General features: G+C 38.9%; 3 protein-coding genes across 3 annotated transcripts; 1 reads left to right on the top strand and 2 right to left on the bottom strand.

Annotated features, from left to right (window-relative positions):
- Nucleotides 1-26: 26 nt before the first annotated feature.
- Nucleotides 27-3,746, bottom strand: kbtbd12 (kelch repeat and BTB (POZ) domain containing 12). The gene is made up of 6 exons (XM_020642433.3): nt 3,587-3,746; nt 1,926-3,072; nt 1,566-1,836; nt 1,312-1,462; nt 1,005-1,202; nt 27-918 (listed from the first exon to the last, which is right to left on the bottom strand). The coding sequence occupies exons 2-6, from the start codon at nt 2,996-2,998 to the stop codon at nt 749-751; spliced, it is 1,863 nt and encodes a 620-aa protein (XP_020498089.1). The 5' UTR covers nt 2,999-3,072; nt 3,587-3,746; the 3' UTR covers nt 27-748.
- Nucleotides 3,747-4,382: 636 nt separating this feature from the next.
- slc26a6l1 (solute carrier family 26 member 6, like 1) lies at nt 4,383-12,867 on the top strand. The gene is made up of 19 exons (XM_020642329.2): nt 4,383-4,808; nt 4,963-5,102; nt 5,431-5,541; nt 5,626-5,801; nt 5,879-6,043; nt 6,515-6,667; nt 6,960-7,042; nt 7,149-7,296; nt 7,415-7,528; nt 8,383-8,460; nt 8,619-8,714; nt 8,843-8,949; nt 9,076-9,145; nt 9,230-9,322; nt 10,067-10,177; nt 10,419-10,832; nt 11,494-11,548; nt 11,631-11,776; nt 12,027-12,867. The coding sequence occupies exons 1-19, from the start codon at nt 4,669-4,671 to the stop codon at nt 12,051-12,053; spliced, it is 2,427 nt and encodes an 808-aa protein (XP_020497985.2). The 5' UTR covers nt 4,383-4,668; the 3' UTR covers nt 12,054-12,867.
- On the bottom strand, nt 12,248-18,359 carry p4htmb (prolyl 4-hydroxylase, transmembrane b). Its single transcript, XM_020642462.3, has 9 exons — nt 17,541-18,359; nt 17,366-17,447; nt 16,248-16,438; nt 16,014-16,110; nt 15,151-15,313; nt 14,844-15,029; nt 14,479-14,569; nt 14,188-14,311; nt 12,248-13,368 (listed from the first exon to the last, which is right to left on the bottom strand). The coding sequence occupies exons 1-9, from the start codon at nt 17,871-17,873 to the stop codon at nt 13,151-13,153; spliced, it is 1,485 nt and encodes a 494-aa protein (XP_020498118.2). The 5' UTR covers nt 17,874-18,359; the 3' UTR covers nt 12,248-13,150.
- Between the last annotated feature and the right edge of the window lie 2,354 nt (nt 18,360-20,713).

Raw genomic sequence — 20,713 nt, 5'->3', positions numbered from 1 at the left:
CATGCAACAAAAAAAAGTGCATTAAATACAAAGTATTCACATTTTATTCAGTAGCAAGTCTGCCAAAGTCAATTTACTGTAATCATATATTTAATTTCAAGGTTGATTAAATAATTGTCCATTATTTAACTAGAACTGCTATATTTTTTTGATTGGCAAATAATTTCAGTCCATTTTTAAGCATAAATACCACACGCTTTTGCTTTCAGCTGAATTGTTGCTCCAATTCAACAGTTTGTTGTTTTGTCACTGATGAAAGTGAACTAAATATCTTGATATTGTGTACTGTTTAGCAGACTAGTCAATTCTGAAAAGGCAACATTTACCAAATAAATTGTGATTCCAACTTTTTCAACATTTCTTTGACAGAACCAGATATTAAAAAAATATACAGCAGATCGATGATGGAAATGATTGCTGTCAGCATCTCTTTCTATTTTTATTTTACAGTAACCTCTTTCCTATTGCTTAATGTCAGATATTTACTTATTTTCCTCATTATGTTAAGTGTCGAACAGTTGCAGGTTACAGAAGACCAATCTCTGCAGATGATACACAAAAAACAAACGAGAAAAAAAATCTATATTTACAAACTGTCTGTACTCTCTATTGATGTGCGAATCATTAAGCAAGGCTGTGAGATCTATTTGCTCTAAAAGTATATGCCTGTGGCCCAGCAATAAGTGCATTAATAAGTAATTCTGTCACTACTGCCCCTGACAGACGTTGATCTGATCTGACAGGGGCATCACTGTGTAACTAAATCTGCAGGTGGGGACATGAGTCCTCTTGGGTTAAGATTTGCCACCAAGCAGACGTCATAGTTCTCATGCATCAGAGCGCGTCGAGCAACCACTGTCCACCGGTTATCCCGTGGATCCAATTCCAAAATGTCCTTTGTTATATTATCGTGACGACCTAAGGAAAGTTAAGAAAGGACAATACAGTTACGGTACTTGTTAAAGGTCTTTCAAACACTTGTTGGATTTTGACTCTGTTATTACCTGCTCCTTTGTAGTATCCACACACATAAATCTTGCCTCCCACCACTCCTGCATTAGAGGCGGTGGAGTGCAGTGAGAGTTGTGCACATGGGAGTGGAGGACCATCCTTCCAGTAATCTCCATCTGGGTTGTAGATCTCTACAGCATCAAGGCAGTGTCGAGATTGCCCACAGTCCGCTCCCTCACATCCAATACCACCTAAAAGATAAGTTATCACGAAATAGCATTATTCTTTTAAGGATCAATATTGGGCCTCTATAGGTGTCCCAAGATAAAACAAATAAAAATAAGTTGATTACAATCTTACCAATCACAAAGATTTCCCCATTGAGTGCGACAGCACTACAGCGGTACTTTGAGTACTTCATGGGACATAACTCTGTCCACTTATTTGTATTTGGATCATACTCCAGGAGGCGATTACTAAGACGGTCAGGCTCGTCATCCATCCGGTATGACTGGATGGTTTAAGGGAAGGCATGCAACAAGATGAGATAATGACAAAGTAGAGCAGCAATAAATGTTAAGACATCGACATGTTTAAAGTTTACTTGACTTCACCTGTGGTGTTCGACCACCCATCACATAAAGTCGATCTTTCATTCTGACCACGCTGTGATAGGCCAAAGGCAGAGGCAAGGGTGCTGCACTGCGCCAGGGTCCACCCTGCAGAGACCATCGCTCCACACAGTTAGTTATGAGAAACTGGTTCTTCAACTTCATCTGCCCACCCAAGAGGTACAACGTGTCGCCCAGAGATCCCAAACCGTACGAATCACGGTACTCTGCTGATGTCAGGCACTCCCAGGTTCCTTGGGCCTCCACTCGGTACCTGGAAATCCAAAATAACAGCATCAGTACCATCTGTGTGGAGCATGCAAATACAGAGTTATCAAAAGTGTTACCGAATGTCTGTCTTACCTGTAGATCTCAACACTCATGTCCTTCTGACGGGCTATTTTGCGTGCACTTGATTCTCCTGCTACTATTATGTCATTTCTTTCAGTTACAACCCCAGCACACACATAACCCAAAGCCTCTGCATAGCGAGGTGAAGTGATGTAGTAGGTTCGACCTGTGGACGGAGCGTAGCAAAAGCTGCGCTCAGAATAGTTTCCATATCTTGACCTAATCCCATCACTGTCATTGCCTACACAGAGTAGCAGATCCGTGGTCTCCATGCCGTACCGCAGCTTTAGTTTGCGTGCTGCAGCTGTGGGATGCATCCCTGCAGCCCCCAACGCTTCATTGAGAATCTCCAGACATTCAGCATTAGACAGCAGGGCCGTATTCCTCTTCATCGCCTCTCGTAAATAGTCAGGGTTGATCAGTGGCAGACGGACCTTCCTCAGAAGCTCTGGAAGATGCAGAAACCGGACCTCTCTGTCACTCAGAGTACTGTGCTTGGCCCAGCGAAGAACCACATCCAGGATAGTCTCTTCTTGTGAAACATTTAAGTCATCAGAAGTCAGGAGTCTTCCCAGTTGATGGGCCTCCAGCTCCAGGATTTCCTCATTTTGACAGACTTTGTCAAAATGCTGCTTCAGGAAGTGCTGAGCATGGTCAGCCAAGTCCTCTGCGCCAAGGTCACGGGCAAAGTAGTAGACACCAAGGCAGTTGGAGGCATCCATATTCTCTGTCATATGCAGCTGACAGCGAGTGAAAACTTCATCCATCTGAAGGAGAAATGCTGCGATCGAGATGCCTTGTACATTTGCATTAGTGAGAGGAAGATCTGAGCAGTACATGTAGTTCAAGAGAAGGGATAGGCTCTCTGCAGGGGTGTCACGCAGGAATATTTCTCTGTTGTTGCACTCACGCAGGCCACACGTGAACATGACGCGAAAGTATGGGCTGAAGGCAGCTAAAACAACACGGTGACAAGGGAAGCTGATGCCCTCAGCAACCAGCACCACATCTGTCAGATTTTCAGTCTCCCTCATTTTCCTCAGCTGGTCAAGCAGTGCCAGCCCATGTTTGGCTGTAAGATCCATTTTGGATTAACTTTTCAGTAAGAAAAATGTTAACAGAGTTGCAAAGGATGTTTTTAACCCTCAGGAGGTTGTCTCTGAAAAACAAAGACAAAAAAGAGGGAAACAAATGTTGGGCATCAATCAATATTCTATCCAACAGCAATTTAATAAGAAAACACATGTTGGAAATATACATATGATGACATAATTGAGTAGTCCAATTCTTAATGAATATGGACAAATGTAAATTTATCAACATAACACTATTTATTCAAGTTCCTACAATGGACATGCGGATGTAAGAGATGTCATTATTGTCTTACTTGATAAACTATAAAGAGTCTTTCAGAAAAAAAATAAAAAATTAAGCATTAAAGAACATTTCAGTATTTCAAAAACATTTTCAACAATCTTTAAATTTACAAGATTTTTTTCATGAGCTCATGAACATACTAAGCAGACCCCATTATGATAAACACATTTTCATTATTAGCCTTATATAAAACAAAATGGTATGAAAATGCTATCATGATTCATATAACATGTGTCCTCTTCTTAGAAACACAACTCTCCAAATTATAAAAGATACCATTTCTGTGTCAGTCTTACCAAAGTCATCAGTTCCTCTTGCTGTTGTTGTTTGTCTAAAAACTCCAGCTAATGTCAATTTTTTTTTGGCATCAGCCTTTATGTGTTGTAGATTTCGTCGAATGTGTCTGCCTGGGGGGTAAGTAAAGGTCTGAGCAATAGCAAGAGACAAAGATATGTACCCCCTCCCCGGCTGTAGCCCTCTGAGTTACTAACCCAAAAATAGATGGTGTGTTGTGGAGGCAGCAAGTGGGTCAGAGGAGTTTGAGTGATCAGGAGAATGGATGTTTTTTTAGCCTAGACACTGACAAATATTGTGGAATTATTTGTACATTTCCTTATCCAACCCATTAACATCATACTGAACTTTATTTTGGGTAATTTTTGTATGATTGCCTTGGTCACATAATGTAATGTATCTCTGGAATGAAACATTGCTCCCTGCTTGGATTCAGATTTCATGACGGCTCTCTTAAAGGCCCAGTATGCTTAATGCCCACATGTAAAAAAACAGACCTCATCTCTTTGGTATCAATCATCGTTCTTGTGTCTTTTGTGTCAGCCATAATCTACTTTGTAAACTTACTGTACTTAACATATTTAATTTCAGCATAACATCTGATTTTGTAGCATTATGTTAAATATTCACTGACAACTCAAAGGTTTTCAAGATGAGATATTTCAGGTATTTTGTTGACCACCGTTCCTCAAAAAGACTGGCTCGGCCGCTGTCATTTGAGTTTAAAGTGCCATTTCATGCTTCATTAGCTTCAGTTTTGCTTGTGAGTTGGAAAATTGGAAGGATGGAAACACACCTCTCAAAAATCCATTGAAATTTAACAGAGTTAATCTTTTTCCTCTTTAAGGCTATAATTACATTCTGTGCTTCTTGCAGTCTGCCATTCTTGTCCTGAAAAGGCACTGTCCACAACATCCTGACTTTAGTTAAACAGTAGGCAAAACAATATACTTATGCTGATACAGTTGTTCTGGTGATAAGTAGTATCAACTTCTGGTGGACATTGCGGTAGCTGAGAGTCTTTGGAATAAATCTTAAACAGCATATTAAAAGAGATTTAAAAGGGTAGTACACATTTAGCCAAATGGACTATCCTGGCAAATCTGGAGTATACAAAGTGGAGCGGGAAGTGCTGGATGAGCAGAGACTGGAAGAGTTAACGCAGAGAAAAGCATATGCTGACAACCAAACTTCTCTGACGGAACAGCTAAAAGGCTTATTAAGGTAAAACACATTTTGTGGCTTGATTTCTTTAAAGCTGTGTTTAGTATAAAGTTTTCTCCTGTCTGATTGGATCTTCTTGTATAAAATTGAACAGTCATCTTTTGTAACAGCTTGACTATAAGAAGACTTTGAGTAACCTTCAAATCTTTTCCAGATGTACATTACCCAGACTGAAACACACTGTGCTGAGCAGCTTGCCTGTGTTGTATTGGCTGCCCAAGTACTCGGTCTGGGACTACGGCATGCCAGACCTCATCTCTGGCATCAGCGTGGGCATAATGCATCTGCCGCAGGGTACGACATTAGTCCATCACGGTTGAGTGCATATTGACAATATTGCTGGAAGAAAATCCTATTTTTATGTCTCCAATTGAAGCTCTCATTGTGATTATAAGTAGTATGACTTTCATGACTTTAGGGTGTATTACAAAAAGATTAAGTTTAATTTGAACATTGTTTCATATTCTATTACACAATAACTATGTTTTACATGTACCATCCCTCTGGAGATCAGTTCATCTGCTTGTACTGTAATGCTTAATTTAAAAGGTTAAGCTTCTTGAAAATATTTAATAGCATGAAATATTTATTAAATGAGACAGGTGTATTTTTTTCCAAACAGGTATGGCATATGCATTGTTAGCTTCCTTACCTCCTGTTTTTGGCCTCTACACATCACTCTATCCAGCTTTTATCTACATCTTTTTTGGGACATCACGTCATATCTCCATTGGTAAGGAAAGAGAGAAATATTTTTTTGACAATTGCAATAATATCCTCTGGAATAACATGTGCTGTTGTCTTCTCTTGAGTTTAGGTACATTTACTGTGCTTAGCATCATGGTGGGTAGTGTGACAGAGAGACTTGCCCCAGACATGGATTTCCTCAAGCAAAATGGGACCAACGTTACTGCAGAGATGGACATAACTGCTCGGGACTCGTACAGGGTGCAGGTGGCAGCTGCTACCACGGTCCTAGCAGGATTCATTCAGGTCTGAACATCCTACAGTATTTTTTAAATTTTGTTGTTACATCAGGCAAAACTAATATATTGATGACTGCTTCATAGGTGGTGCTGGGTTTGGTGAAGTTTGGATTCGTAGGAACGTACCTGTCTGAACCTTTGGTACGGGCTTACACAACAGCTGCTGCAGCTCATGCTGTTGTTGCACAACTGAAGTACATCTTTGGGATTTCACCAACAAGAGTTAGTGGGCCCTTGTCACTGGTCTATGTGAGTACTGACATGTTTTTAATTGTTTTTTTTAAGCAACACCAACACAAGTCTTTAATACATTAATGTTTTTTATTTAACCATTAACCAGGAAGTTTGCTGAGGTGCAGAATTGGCTGCAAACAATATTAAAGGAATAACACTAAACCAGTTCAGATACATTGACCATTACGATTGTCATTACTTTTATACAGTGTCTGAATCTGTATTAATTCTATTTTTACTCCAGCAAAATGCATGAAATGTTTTGATTTAATGTCTTTATGCAAATAAGAGTGCTCTAAATCATGTAAGGCTTTACTAGCACCACACTGCCTTTTCCTGCAAGTACGACTGACTTCCTGGACAGGGGGAAGCATAACTAACCTTTGAATCCATAATATTTTTTTAAAGATTATACTATACATGTCTGCTTAATGCATTAATGTGTAAGCCATAATCATCTCCTGCCTTACTATACTCTATTTTCAGACTCTGAAGGATGTTTGCTCCTTGCTGCCACACACTCATCTTCCCACACTGGTGGTCAGTGCTGTGTCCATGGTGTTTCTAATAGCAGCAAAGGAGCTCAACTCTTTCCTCAGTCGAAAGCTGCCAGTGCCTGTTCCAGTGGAGCTCATCACAGTCAGTTAACACAGAGACACAAACTCTGGATATTATCACCTCTGTGCTCTGTGCCGCTGTTGCTGATGATGCAGCACTGAAAAAGCCCAGACGGAGGAACCAAGCTGCTGAATCAGCAGTAGCTCCGGGGCCTCTGGTTATGTGCTGTCCACAGCAAAAATGAGATATTTATGGCTAATAATTAAATTCACATGCAGTTCATGAATAACCAGTGTTTTAATGATTTAGGTTTAAACTGTCCTGTCTGAATTGTGTGGGTATATGATCTTTATGTTTCCTGTGGTGGCTTTAGATTGTGGCAGGAACATTAATATCATCCTATGCCAACTTGAACGGCAACTACACTGTTTCAGTTGTTGGAGAAATTCCTAGTGGGTGAGCATTTTAAATTCACGTTGTTTTATTGGTACTATTTGTTAAATCATATACTCAGCTTGTCTGGTACAAACGCATTCCTTCCTCTGCTCTCCCTTTGCACCAGTCTACTTCCTCCGAGTGTCCCAGATGTGAGTCTTTTTGGAGAAGTTGTCAGTGATGCTTTTGCATTGGCCATTGTTGGATATGCCATATCTATTTCCCTTGGGAAAACATTTGCATTGAAGCATGGATACAAGGTGGACAGTAACCAGGTAACCTATATTCTCATTACATTTTCTGTTTCTGTCATTTATACATTCTGGTTTGCTTTGCTCTGTTTTCTTGTATCAACATGTAAATTCTTGAATCTCTGTTTTTACCCTGACCCAGGAGCTGGTGGCACTGGGTCTCAGTAACACAGTAGGTGGCTTCTTCCAGTGTTACGCCGTCTGCCCCTCTATGTCTCGAAGTCTCATCCAAGAGACCACTGGAGGAAAAACACAGGTGAGAAAGCACATTTTTTTGGCAGTGTAATTGCAAAACATAATAGTTGTACTATCAATATGCGATGAATATAACCCAGTTATGGATGTCTGAGGTGATATTAAATAGGAATGATGTTTAAATAATTATTTCTAAAAAGAAAACACAAATTGACCGTAACAACCTTAAACTCAATTTCAAAACCTTTTGTCCTACAGCAAGTCAGCTAGTCAGTCAGTTAGTAATGGGAGAACTTAATCTCATGTCCCATACTCTACAAATTACATCAGCTATATAGAAGGTTTCCTTCCTGAACCAAACTCACATTTTTAAAGCCTCTGTGAGATGTTTTCAAATGGTTTTGAAACACTCTGAAATGAATAGTGATGCCCTTTATGAGCTACAAAGGCAAACAAGACCATCAGAGAGAAGACAGTATTTCTATGAAGTTGTTTTTAAAGCATGTTGCTACTGCTGCGGGATAAGTGTCAGACAAGACAATTAACAGTAAGCTGAAAAAATCTTAAATTAAATCAAGTAAATCAATTAACACTACAGATATTTGCAAAGAGTGACCACCTCATATCAAACTCAGGAGAAAGTTTTGCTGGTCCTAGCTACCTGAACATAATTGTGAAAGCAGAGATGTATTTATTTTTATACTAAACAATAAACAAAATGAATCTGTTTGTTGAGATGACTTTAAGGTTACCACTGAACGATTGAAGCATATGCTATCATATAGCACCAATCTCTCGTTTATAGACTTATGCAGCTCTTCTGAACACTATACTAATGCTATCATAGCAGCTGAACACAAACGTTTCAGTTAAATATTAAAACATTATTTTGTGTTGTGTATTTTTGTGCTGTAGATGGCTAGCGTGGCATCAACTCTAGTTGTGTTGGTGACGATACTGAAACTCGGCCCCCTTTTCCAGGAACTGCCAAAGGTTGTGCTGTACTCTACTTCTTTTCCTCACGATAAAGTTTCTTGCACTTGATATTTATAATTCATAACATATTTTGTGGAATGAGATGCATTTTGATTGGCCTCATTCATATTTCTGGGTGATCAGCTTAATCATTTATAAAGTTGTTCATGTTTCAGGCTATCCTTGCAGCGATTGTCTTTGTAAATCTGAAGGGCATGTTCAAGCAGTACTCTGATATCGCTACGCTGTGGAAAAGCAGCAAGATCGATCTGGTGAGAGATGTGAAGACTACTGTCAAATATTCTAAATTGAGCCTGTAAAAAAACTTTAACCACATTGACTGTGGTGTTGAATCTTGAATCCACACTGATAATAAGTCATGTTTTTTTGTATCCCCAAGGTGGTGTGGTTGGTCACTTGGGTGTCAACAATGTTGTTCAATCTGGATCTTGGCCTGGCTGCATCCATCATCTTTGCTCTGCTTACTGTTATCTTCAGAACTCAGATGTATGTCTCCTCTATTCCTCATCATTGTGTTCTTCTCACTTCAGTAGCACTTCAAATGAAACCTGACACACTGAACAAAATGCTGCACACAAACATCCTGCACATGTAATCACTTTGTGTTTTCAGGCCGACATATTCTGTTCTGGGAAATGTTCCAGGCACAGAGCTGTACGTGGATATAGAGACACACACAGAGGTAAAACTGAAAGACAAGATGCCATAAAAGCTTTTAAATCTTCCTGAAACAAAAAAAAAGAAAGATTTCTGCTTTTTTTGGCAGGCAAAAGAAGTTCCTGGTGTAACTATATTTCGCTCATCTGCAACGGTTTATTTCGCCAATGCTGAGCTTTACCTGGAGGCTCTGAAAAGAAAGGTTTGTTCTCTTTCTTTCTAATACTTACAGATGAAATCATATTGATTAATAAATCTAACAATGATGTCTTCAATAAAGTAATTTTTATTAAATGCCAGAATATGGTAGAAATTAAACAAAAGGTAATTACAGTGGAACAAATAACACATATCACTTACTGTGATTGAGTATTATTTGTAATTATAAGTTTAATGTTTATTTATTTCAATATTTAAGCCTTACTTAATAAGGAAAGATTTAAGCCAAAGACATGTGAGCTCCCTTTAACTTCCATTCAGTGAAAAGTGGGGAGTGTAGGAAAATTCTAATTAAATTCATTAATCAAACAAATATAACCTTTCAGAAGATAATCTGGAAGAAAATCTCAATAAATTCAAGGAAAAAAGAGAAGGCAACATGCATCACATTGACAGTGTGTGAGCCCTTTTTGGTCATTGAAGCAACTACATTAATCTTCAATTGGTACCTTTAATTTCCTTGTGTTATATAAATGTCAGATATGCAGTTAATTGTCATTTGTGAGAAACAAAAAACGGCAAATCCTCACATCAAACTCAGGAGAAATCTTTGGCATTTTTAATAAAATGGACAGAAGGTATAAATTGATTAATCAGTTGTTTCAGCTCTACTCATCATCAAGTCAGAAATATGTCCCCCTCTCCTTTTACATGTTTTGGTCATGCTGGTTTATTCTTTTTTTTTTAAAAGATGAAGGGGATTTCTCTTTTCTTTATCTGATTGCAGAGCGGGCTTGACATCAGTAAAATGATGATTTACAAGAGGAGGCAGGAGGCCAAACAGAAACGTAGAGAAAGAAGGGCTGAGAGACAGGCCAAAAGGAGAGCCAAGAGAGAGGTAATGTGTGCTGGAAATAAACCACTAAAATGACTCTTTAGTGCTGAAGCCTGTTTGTTACTCAGTTCTCTAGCCTACATGGTAAAATGTGCTCCAAATTATTCTGTGTTAAGTTTAGTATATGGGTGCAGTCCTGCTGTCACACAGGACAGAACTAGATGATCAAAGGCCAAAAAAACAAACTTGAAAATGCTCCAGTACTAAACAGATGTCTGAATGATTTCTTTCTTGTACCACTCAGCAAATACGAGCACAAAAGGCAGCTAGGCATCTCTCTGCAGCACCAGTGATCTCTGTGGAGGAGGAGGCTGGACGCTGGGGTGACACATGCGTGGACGAGGGGCAGGACTGGACCGAGAGAGAGAACAATACAGTTTTTGTCATCCCAGCCTGTCCTCAAACACCAGACGGTCAGTGTAGATGGGAGTACCTGAAGGGAGGAGATCCAGACTCCACCAGTTTAGGGTGGATGTCTGAGCTCCAGGACGGGGACACAACCACCCTGGGCTCGAGCAGTGATGACACGCTGAGCCGGGACCTGGAGCGGGTGTCCCTCGGGTCACTGGGGAAGTGGACCTGGGACATTCACTCCATCATCATTGACCTCTCCACGGCTAACTTCATCGACACAGTGGCTATAAAGACTATAAAAAATGTAAGGGCTAATAGGGCCAATATTTTTTAAACCAACAGACAGATGCCCTTTTCACACATGCACTTCTGAAAATGTCTATAAAATTTCAGGACAGGCTGCCCCTGAAATGTTCCTGACTGCCTGTTAACATACGCACCTCACAGAGTAAGAGTTTCACTGTCGTACATGGAGGTGGGGGGACATGCCTTTATGAATCAAGTGATTCATAAGTGATGAATAACGTAATGGCAACCAGAAAAAAATGAAGCAGTTCTGACATAAGTTCTCACATAAGCTAACTCTGACTTTAAGTGGAAATTTTACTGGGGGGCTGGCATGTGAAATTCTTGATAAAGTCAGGCTGTGAATTATTTCCTTACGCGGTCACACATAGTTCACCCTATAAATAATTCTGTACATTTTCAGCAGTTTTCAATGTGTCTATTAGAGCAAAAAAAAACAAAAAAAAACTTTAGATTGCCCAGCAACTGAAACGGTAGTTTTTTTTCTTTTAGTGTCATTTAAACACTGACACTGAGGGTGGTGTGTCTTTCTAAGTTATATTAACCTTGATGATTCAATGCAAAATAAATGATTGGTCTAATTTGGGTTAGTGACATTTGTTGGAATAGAAGTCTTACAACAGATTTTGTGACATTTTCAAACTTTTTTATATTGACAGATTTTCCTGGACTTCAGTGAGATTGATGTGGATATCTACCTGGCTGGTTGTCAAGGTCAGTGAATACCATCGCACTTCCTCAAGTTCATTACAGGAACAACAGACTCAATAACATCATGGCTCTTGTTTCTCCTCAGCCTCGGTGGTGGAACAGTTAGAGCGAGGCTTCTTCTTCTCTGAGACGATAACAAAGAGACGCCTTTTTGCCTCTGTCCACGATGCTGTGCTGTACTGTCTCAACCATCGTGGAGCGACATCATTCCCCAGATACGAGCTGTCAGTGGTGAGTATACGCTGCTAGTGTTCACCATATTTGGAAGTACCAATGTTAATACTCAAATGTCAAGTAATTGAATATACAGAACATCTGCTTGTTTTTATGTAAGCACATTTTATACTGACATATTGGTTAATAGTTATCAGCTATAAACAAGCCAATCAAAGTGTGACTGATACATATACAGAAATTATTTTTAAAAAACGGTAATCATTTGACTTACGCTAAACAACTTTTTAAATCTGTTTGATTTCAGGACACATATGTGGGCACAAAACTTTAAGGACTACAAACTAACGGGGGATGCAGCACTAAGGATGGGAATACTACAAATCAAATGCTCAGAGCTTACAATGAAACAAATACTATCACTCACTAATAAAATATAATTCGGGGCTCTAATTTGAATGTTCATATATGTCAATACTTATTCATACTTACTTTAAAAGAGAAAGATAAAAGCTGAAGACATACAAGCTGATTTAAACTTTTATTCCGTGTGGGAGAGTGATACAGTGCAGCTTAGGGGAAAAAATACATAATTCAATAAATCAAATGAAACATTCAAATATCACCCTTCTAAAAAATAATCTGGCAGAAAATCTGAATAAATTCAAGGAAAAAAGACAAGGCAACATGCATCACACTGACAGTGTGTGAGCCTTTTTTTGGTCATTGTAGCAACAACAAGGAAGGACATTGACATGTTTACAGCAGCCACTTCCATATTCAAGTGCAATTTTTGCTCAAAGCAACAGCAAACGCTAATGCATGCAAAGGATTGATTTTGTCTCGACTTCTTAAAGCAACAATATGTAACTTTTCCACCTTTAAATAGCTGTATCAAAGGTTGATTCAATAGCACAAAATCTGATAATATTACTTAAATATAATACCTTTTAAATTGACATTACCACCTTAACCTACCTAGTCCACATGGTTGTTTAGCTTCTTGCAGCGTCTTTGCCGGCCTCACTTCATCTGCTTGTTCACAAATGCACGTTGTCAAAGAGGGGAGGCTAACAGCACTGTGCACTATGTGAGTCTTATGACAGTGCATTTACGCTCCTCTGGGCCTCACAGCGAACCAAACCAAATACCTACATATTGTTGCTTTAAATGAGTTTCTAGTGCAACATTCCTTTGATGGGAAATTATTATAATTAGCAGACTAATGAAAAAGTGAACAGGATAAAAATATCCAAGCAACATTTAACAACAGCATTTTTTTACAGTTGCATAAAGCCCCTGTGACCTCGTTCCCTGAATAAATCTTGTCTCTACATACTGGCCACAGGGGGTGTGTGAAAAATTTGTGCACAGGACTGAAGAAGGCTAGGTAGAATTTATTTTTCTATAAATATAAATTTGGTTTAAAAGCTACAAGTCTTGATGAACATCAGAACTCTGTGTTTCCGGGTTCAGGGGCAGACCCTCGTCATCGTCATCCTCTGGCTGCTGGGAAACCAGCTGCTGGTAGCGAGCCTGCCGCTGGTAATCTGGATCAATGTTGATCCATTTATTGGCGACCCACTTGGTGCCATGTGTCACCACACAGCCTCCATGCAACGCATATTCGTCCTGTTCTCCTACCCAACCTATTGAGGGAGAAAAAAAAAACAAATTGAATGTTGTTGTCCTTAATATCATTTCTGTATTTTGAAAGGACTCATGTTTTGACCATCAAACACGAGGCTTGAAATATTTGAACAGTTTTACTCCCCCAGCTAAATTGTATCTGTCATCGGACAATGAATAGTTAATCAAATAAATATAGTTGAATGCACTGATTTGAATTACTATTAGTATTACTAATATTATTATTGATTGATTGAATTTTTTTTTTTAAATCTTTCCTCACCAACATGGGCTTTAATCTTATTGAAACATCAACCCTGGGCCTGAGCTTGTCCCATGGAGCATGAAAAAATAAATATCACAAATAAATTTCACATTCTGCATTTTTGGCAGGAGAGCTGAAAGTCCCCTAGGATGGCAATGTTGATCCAGACAAAGTATGACATTTCCATTAGCTTTAAGGACTAAGTAGCAAATACTGGAATACTGCATGCTATAAATATAACAAATGATGAACATCAAGGTGTTATTGTTTTATCCATGAGCTTGTTAACATGCGGACATTTAGCTCAAAACGCCACTGTGTGAACAAACAGCCAGCAGCTGCTACCATGACTATGGTATTGTTTATTTTATTTTTTTCATGATATTGTGATTATATGTAACATAGACTTGTTCTTTGCATTTTAAGTATGGGATATCATGTTCACTGTGTGTGTACCAGAAAAATGTAAAATATGTTTTACATGAAGAGTAAATAATATAGAGCCTGCTGATTTACATTGTTCCTGCAACTTTATATTCCTAAATTGTTCCTTAACTTTTCATCTGTTGCCTACCTCTTCCATCAGAGAGATAGTTGTACCAGAAAACAGCTGTCCCTTTTGTAGGCTTCACCCTCAGATTACTTTTGTCACAATTCCTTCTGGTGTCCATGAGATCAATGTCGTTCTGTATGAGAGCCTGAAACACACAACCAAACTGAGTAACGCACTCTGTTTAGCGTTAGAGCCATGCACAAGCTGAAAAACTTGTGAGTTAACACAGATATGAAAGACATGCAGAGTATGTACACAATACTTTTACAGGGCTCTCTGTACACACTTCAGGACCCACACACAGTTACGCACCACTTCATCATAGGTCCTGTTGTCTGCCACAGGGAATGCGGTCTCCCCACCCCCCTCAACAGAGTTCAGGTAGAAGAGAACTGTGATGTACCTGGGTGTGCAACACAGATTTAAATTGACACACACGTATGGTGCAAACACAGAAACACACATATACTGTACAGACACTTGAAAACAAGTGCCAAGCACACAAACTCTTCTACATTCACAATATGGCTTCACACAAGCTCACATGCAAGCTGTCATGATGGGATGTCAGTGATCAGTTTAGTAATCACACTGGACAGATACATTTGACTTTTCAGTTTGTTTTTTGGTTGAGAAATGTCAGCCTCTTTCAACGACATGCACCTAAGTGATCTCACCGGCAGGAAGTCTCAAAAGGGGTGGAGGTGTTTGCAGCGAGCCGTGTGTGTGTGCAGGCGGTTTCAGGATACACAGGTCCACTGTCATGGTGGGCGTGGTAGTGTCCTCCTTCCTCATAGCGAACCACCTGAAGAGGCTCACTAAGGTCCACCAATGACGGTGGGAGCCGAGTGAGGCGAGTTACCCTTTTTAAAAAGAAAAAAAAAAGTGGGAAAACAATCTGGAAGTTGTAAAGTATTAGAAAGCCCCTTTTTTTTCTTAGATACTTCTTAATGTTAAATCAGAGAACATATTTCGACTTTCTACCTGGTCTTGATGTCCTGGAGGACCTGGTGTGCTTCCTTGCCCTGGTACAGCCATGTGTGTCTGCTGTTCCTAACCAGCTGACTCCTTTTCACGCCCTGCTGCATCAGGAAGCGCTGGAAGGCATCACTGCTCAGAAGTGTGAACTCCTCTAGACTCAGCAAACCTGTCCAAAATAGGACAGTGTAAAAATAATTCTGATTCAGTCTATACTTAACTTTTGTTTTTGCACAACTGACATCATTCATAAATATTCTGTCATTATAGCAATTAGCGACCATATACAGAAGAATGCAGGAGCCCAGTTTTCAACATTAGAACTACCTGTCCAGGGACATTAGTTTTTTCTTACAGCTTTATAACATGCAGTAAAGTTTAAGTTAATACAGATCTTAGTTTAAATAAGAGCTGTGGATTCCAATAAGACATGTTTAAATGAATGCCGATATGGGTTGAAGACTCATTGTCCAAATGCTTTGTATCACTTATGTACTCTACAATCAGGTGAATACATGACACTGGATATACTTAAATTCTCAATGATATCAATAAATCATGAAAAAAAAAAAGAAAAGCTTTTTGTTTAAAAATCCTTCAAATACAGCAATCCAAGAGGTCATCAATGTCCTTTATGGAGAAAAAGTATGTAACAGCCAAACATTAAAGCAAACACCCTTCCCCCTGTTTGACTCTCCTGGACTACTAAAACTACAATTCTAAAGATGTGTTAAAAAATATTAAAACTCTTATAAATACCTTCTTAAAAATATGAATAAACATAACATATTATTCAATATAATGTTTAATGTTTTTATACTCTTAATTTAGACACTTAAATGATGACATACCAGTAAGTGATCTCTTACCGTTACCATCCTTGTCAGCTTTGAGTCCAGCGTAGATTTCTCGCAGATTCTCTGGTGTGAGCCAGATGCCGTCCCTCACTCTAGAATGAGTCAGTATCTGTCAGAGCGGCGACAGTAAAATATGAATGACTTAATCGAATGTGAGCTTAGAAACATACATGGAGTGCATATATGCAGTGCATAGATGCCATACACTGGAGCCTGTGTGCTCACAGTCCACAAACTGACATACACCTCATGGAGCTGCAACTGTCCGTCCTGGTTGATATCCAGAAGGTTGAAGATCTCCTCTGGGCTCAAGTTGAGCTCTTTGGCCAGCTCTTCCTGCCCCTCTTGCACCATCAGCTGGCTCTCCATGAGACCTTTAAGCTGTGCAAGCTGCATCACAACACGGCACTCATCCTCAGACAAAAAATTAGGGATCTCTGCAGAAATAAATAGTCATAAACAGAGGGGGAAAAATGTCCTATGACAAAATCCAATGATTGCAGCTTTACTGTAACTCTGTTGAAAACTTAATATCCACTAAATTGCAGTTATATATACTCAACCGTTATAATTTTCTTTCAGATGCTCTACTTGCATGTTAACTTAAGCTGAAGTGAGTATTTGTTTTTTTCTAAATAAGTTCACCTGCATTAAAAAACAATCAGGTGACAATTTATTATTTTCAGCACAGTCTCCACTGATTCTGGTTCATCACTCATTGTTTTGTGTTGAAAATGTTTGCTTAACCACGCTGGCTTCCATGAAACTGTGACAGACTTTTAAGATTTTTGTGTAAAGTAAAATAGAGAAAATGATCATCAATTCAGCCATTACTAAACAGTCTGTTTTGTATCCGAGACAGGTCCTAATCATTTGATCAGCTACCAGTTTTGCAGACCTACTGTTGCCAAGGGGAACCATTGATATTAACACTGACCTACCCATACAGCTAAAGCTTTTCAAGTAGAATAACAAAACTCTAATGAAAAGAACTGGGGAAAACAAGAAAATAGACTTTACATTTTTACACATCAAAATGTTTCTACAAATTTAATGTAGGATAACTTGCATCTACTGACAAAATGTACTAGTCTACTCTTAGCTGCAGCCATTTAATTGGGTCTGTTGTGCAGAGCTGAGTATTAGCCTCAGGACTATTTCATGTGGCCTTGACTGAGCTTACATAGCCACTTGTATACATACTCTGGTCTGTGGATGTTTAAACAGTATTTGTGATGACGATTAAAGTGATGGGTAAATGCAACCTAGTCTGTTTCATTAACAGAAGAGTGAACTTGTTTGTCCACTAGAGACTCGCGTGTGTGTGCGCTGCAAATTTGTTAAGTGAATGTTTTGGCTCTTACCAAACAGCAGAGGTTTCATACTCAGAGTCCGCATCTCGTGCACTTTGCCTGGCACCAGTGACACCTTCTGCACATGTCCCACCTGAAAGAATAGCCAGAGCAGTGATTTGTGGATTCCCTAGATCTAAGTGTGTGTGAAAGAGATGTTAAGAGAGTAAATCATGGAGTAACTCACCCGTATTCCCTCGACTCTTGTCAGAGAAACATCGCGCAGAAAGTCGGGCTTTGATGGCGGACGTCCCGACTCAGTGCGCTGTTGGTCACGGCGGGGAGCATCACGACTCCGGTTGGCATCTTCCTGTCCGCTGCTGTAATGCACGTAGAATAGCAGCACAATAACATTAATGATGTAGACGTGAAAAAACACCATCACTACAACAAAGTAGGAGCGAGAGCAGACGCTGCTCTTGGGGCATGAGAGGCGCTCGCTTGGCGGCCGGAGCGGCAAGGTCGCGCCCCCGGACGGACTACTATCCTCAGCATCTGGGGTTTCCTGGTTGTCAGTCATTTCCCGATACTTCTTTGGGTGTGAAGTCCATCTGAATAAATAAGCGTCGCGAGGTAGCCTACATATCAAGTCGAATTAAATGAAACAAAGACATCCACTGCTGCATAAAAACTTACTGCGCACTAACAAACCCATTTAGGATTCTTCATACAACTGTTCTCGTTTAAACTGAGAAGTGAACTAGGCTGCCAATGATACTGTGTCGTTGTGTTTTCGCCCACAGACGGCGGCGCTGCAGCCTCGCAGAGTCTTGTTTACACTGCAGCAGTCCCAGTCAGCAGCGGCTACAGAGCCCACTGCGCATCCCAAACCACGGTGGAGCTCATCTTAGAAAACCCGGTCCGTAAACCTGACCTAGAATCGACTAGAGTACGACAATTACCCTTTAAAATCAACGACATCTGACTGGTGAACATATAAAAACATCAGCCTGTAGTGCATCCTGCTTTATATTGCAGGATGCTCGTTGACAGCAATAGAACGCAAGGCGTACAATGCTGACCTCTGGTGACCCAAACCAATATCACAATTCTGGCTTTATGTTATGCAGTGATGGGGGTTGTCTGTAGACTACTATCTTGTAATAATACTCCAAAACAGATCCTGAACGCTGATACTTTCAGAGTTAACTTATTCCATGGGCTACCAAATTTGAGCTGTAGGGTGAATTAGCCAAATGTGGGACATCTAAGCTCCAGTCGATATAGGTCTTCCTACAACAAATGAAAGTCAATAAAACTAAGGGTTAACACAAGTTGTGATGCCATGTGATCACAATAATATGACTTGTCAAATGTCCAATCATAGATTAGAATGATACAATCTTCAAACAGGAAGTACTAAGTGTGAAGACCACCCAAAGGACAGAGACATACTGTTTAGACAAACTTAATGTTAAGGATATATATTATATATAAAAAAATATATTATGTTGTAAATAAACTCGATATTTGTTATTTTAAATCAAAATTTCCCACTTTAGGAAACATGTCCTAAAGTGGGACTATATGATTTTGCCTAATGTGGAACAGTTGTATGCATTCAAATATGCCTGTTATGATTGTATGCGTTTCCTGTTAAGTGGAGCTACCCCCCATTTGTTGACTAATCGGTAGTTTTGGGTGTTTTTTTTCCATGATATTATTCATTTCATTTATTACTTCTAGGCTAACCTCTGTTTTTATATCCTTTGAGTTCTGAATATTATATATTTTTGTGTGCTTTGTGACACCTGCACATAAATAGCACCTTCTATTGGAGTATTAAATTAATAAAAAACTAGCTGAAGGTTCATTTTTACAATTGTTTAAGGGTTTTGGATGACATTGTCCAACTATATATTATTTTTATTATTTTCTACATTTAACTATTTTCTACAAAAAATATTATAAAATAAAAATATTATCATATTAAAAACACACAAAGCAATAAAGAGTTTTGTCGACAGATGTTCTTTCACAGGAAGTAGAATGAACACAGACCAGGCTATATATATCAAATATCAAAATACTAAGTATTTGCTGATATTCTCTGTTGTCTATGGAGACATCTGGCAGTCATTTACAAACCAAATATTAAATAAAATATCATCCCACTTTTTGCAGCTATTTTAAGCGTCAGTCCACATTTGTTTTTGAAATATATTTTATATTACAATTTTTTTTTAATTATTCATACACCCAAGAGTTTTCTCTTTTTTTTTATTTCAACATCTCTTTCCAAATTTATTACCAAATACAATGGAATTGAGTAGATCATTTGAGAATTTGTATGAGAGTTAACCAATTGACTTAAGGAAGAGTCTGAGAATTATTTTTTCAGTACCACCCTAATGAGCCTAATTGATTTATGAATAAAAAACGTAGATAACGGATTTTCAGGGCCTTGTATGAGGCCATAGATTCCAACTTGTTCAAACCTCAGTCTGTCAGACAAAGGATCAATAAGTCTGGCAGACTGCTAGACTAACATTCAACCTAAAAACCCCTCTAGCCGTAAACTCTCTCGCTACTGGATGATGGAGAGGGGGATGGTAAGTTGACAAGGGGGATACATTTAGGTCATATTTCTGACAAGGGTGATAGCATACACCCTGAAATATCTCACTGCAAGTTGCAGATCAGTGGGAGGCCATAAAGCTACACTACTGTCTGTTGTATCCCTAACATATTTATGTATTATTCAGTAGTGTCTGTGCCACTGAAAAAGCAAACCCAGACCAAGCTACCTATGCAACAAAATAGTGCAGGAAAAAAATACCAACACATACAGCTTTATCTAAAGATGTGTGGGTTAGGGATTTGTGCTATCTCTTTGTTAAAGAACAAATAATGTAGAATATATAAATTAGAAAAGAGATATTCACAAAAATAGCAATTATAAAACACAATCACAAATGTAGCCTATATTTATTCCCATCAGCTTTCATTTTGTAATTTTAGATAGTTGTTTTTTGGATTATCTGCCTGCAAACAGTCCCTGTGTCCGAATGGTCCTAATCTACAGTCTATGGTCCTAATTTGGATTCCCATTGTCATCACTTTTTTTTTTTAAATCATTATTCAATTTTCTTTAAAGATAATTATTAAGAGGAATCTGGATGATGGAAAGTGTATAATACTGTTTTGTATTTGGCTCATTATGGCAAACAAATGCATTCTTTTGACTAGGCTTCATGTAGGCCTATGCCACAACACAGATGTCACTTCCGGTTTCAAAGGTGACGTCATAAACGTCACCTGGCTGAATATTTCTTTTAACTGGTAAACGAAAGAGTTTTCGGACTTTCCCGACGGAGTGTCTCTAAAAATGTAAGTCTTAAACATGCAGTGTTAAAGTAG

The sequence above is a fragment of the Labrus bergylta genome, chromosome 5 (genome assembly GCF_963930695.1).
Source record: "Labrus bergylta chromosome 5, fLabBer1.1, whole genome shotgun sequence".
In the NCBI taxonomy this organism is placed as follows: Eukaryota; Metazoa; Chordata; class Actinopteri; order Labriformes; family Labridae; genus Labrus; species Labrus bergylta.
The sequence above is the reverse complement of the archived record's forward strand: the minus strand, read 5'-3'. Positions and strand labels throughout refer to the sequence as shown.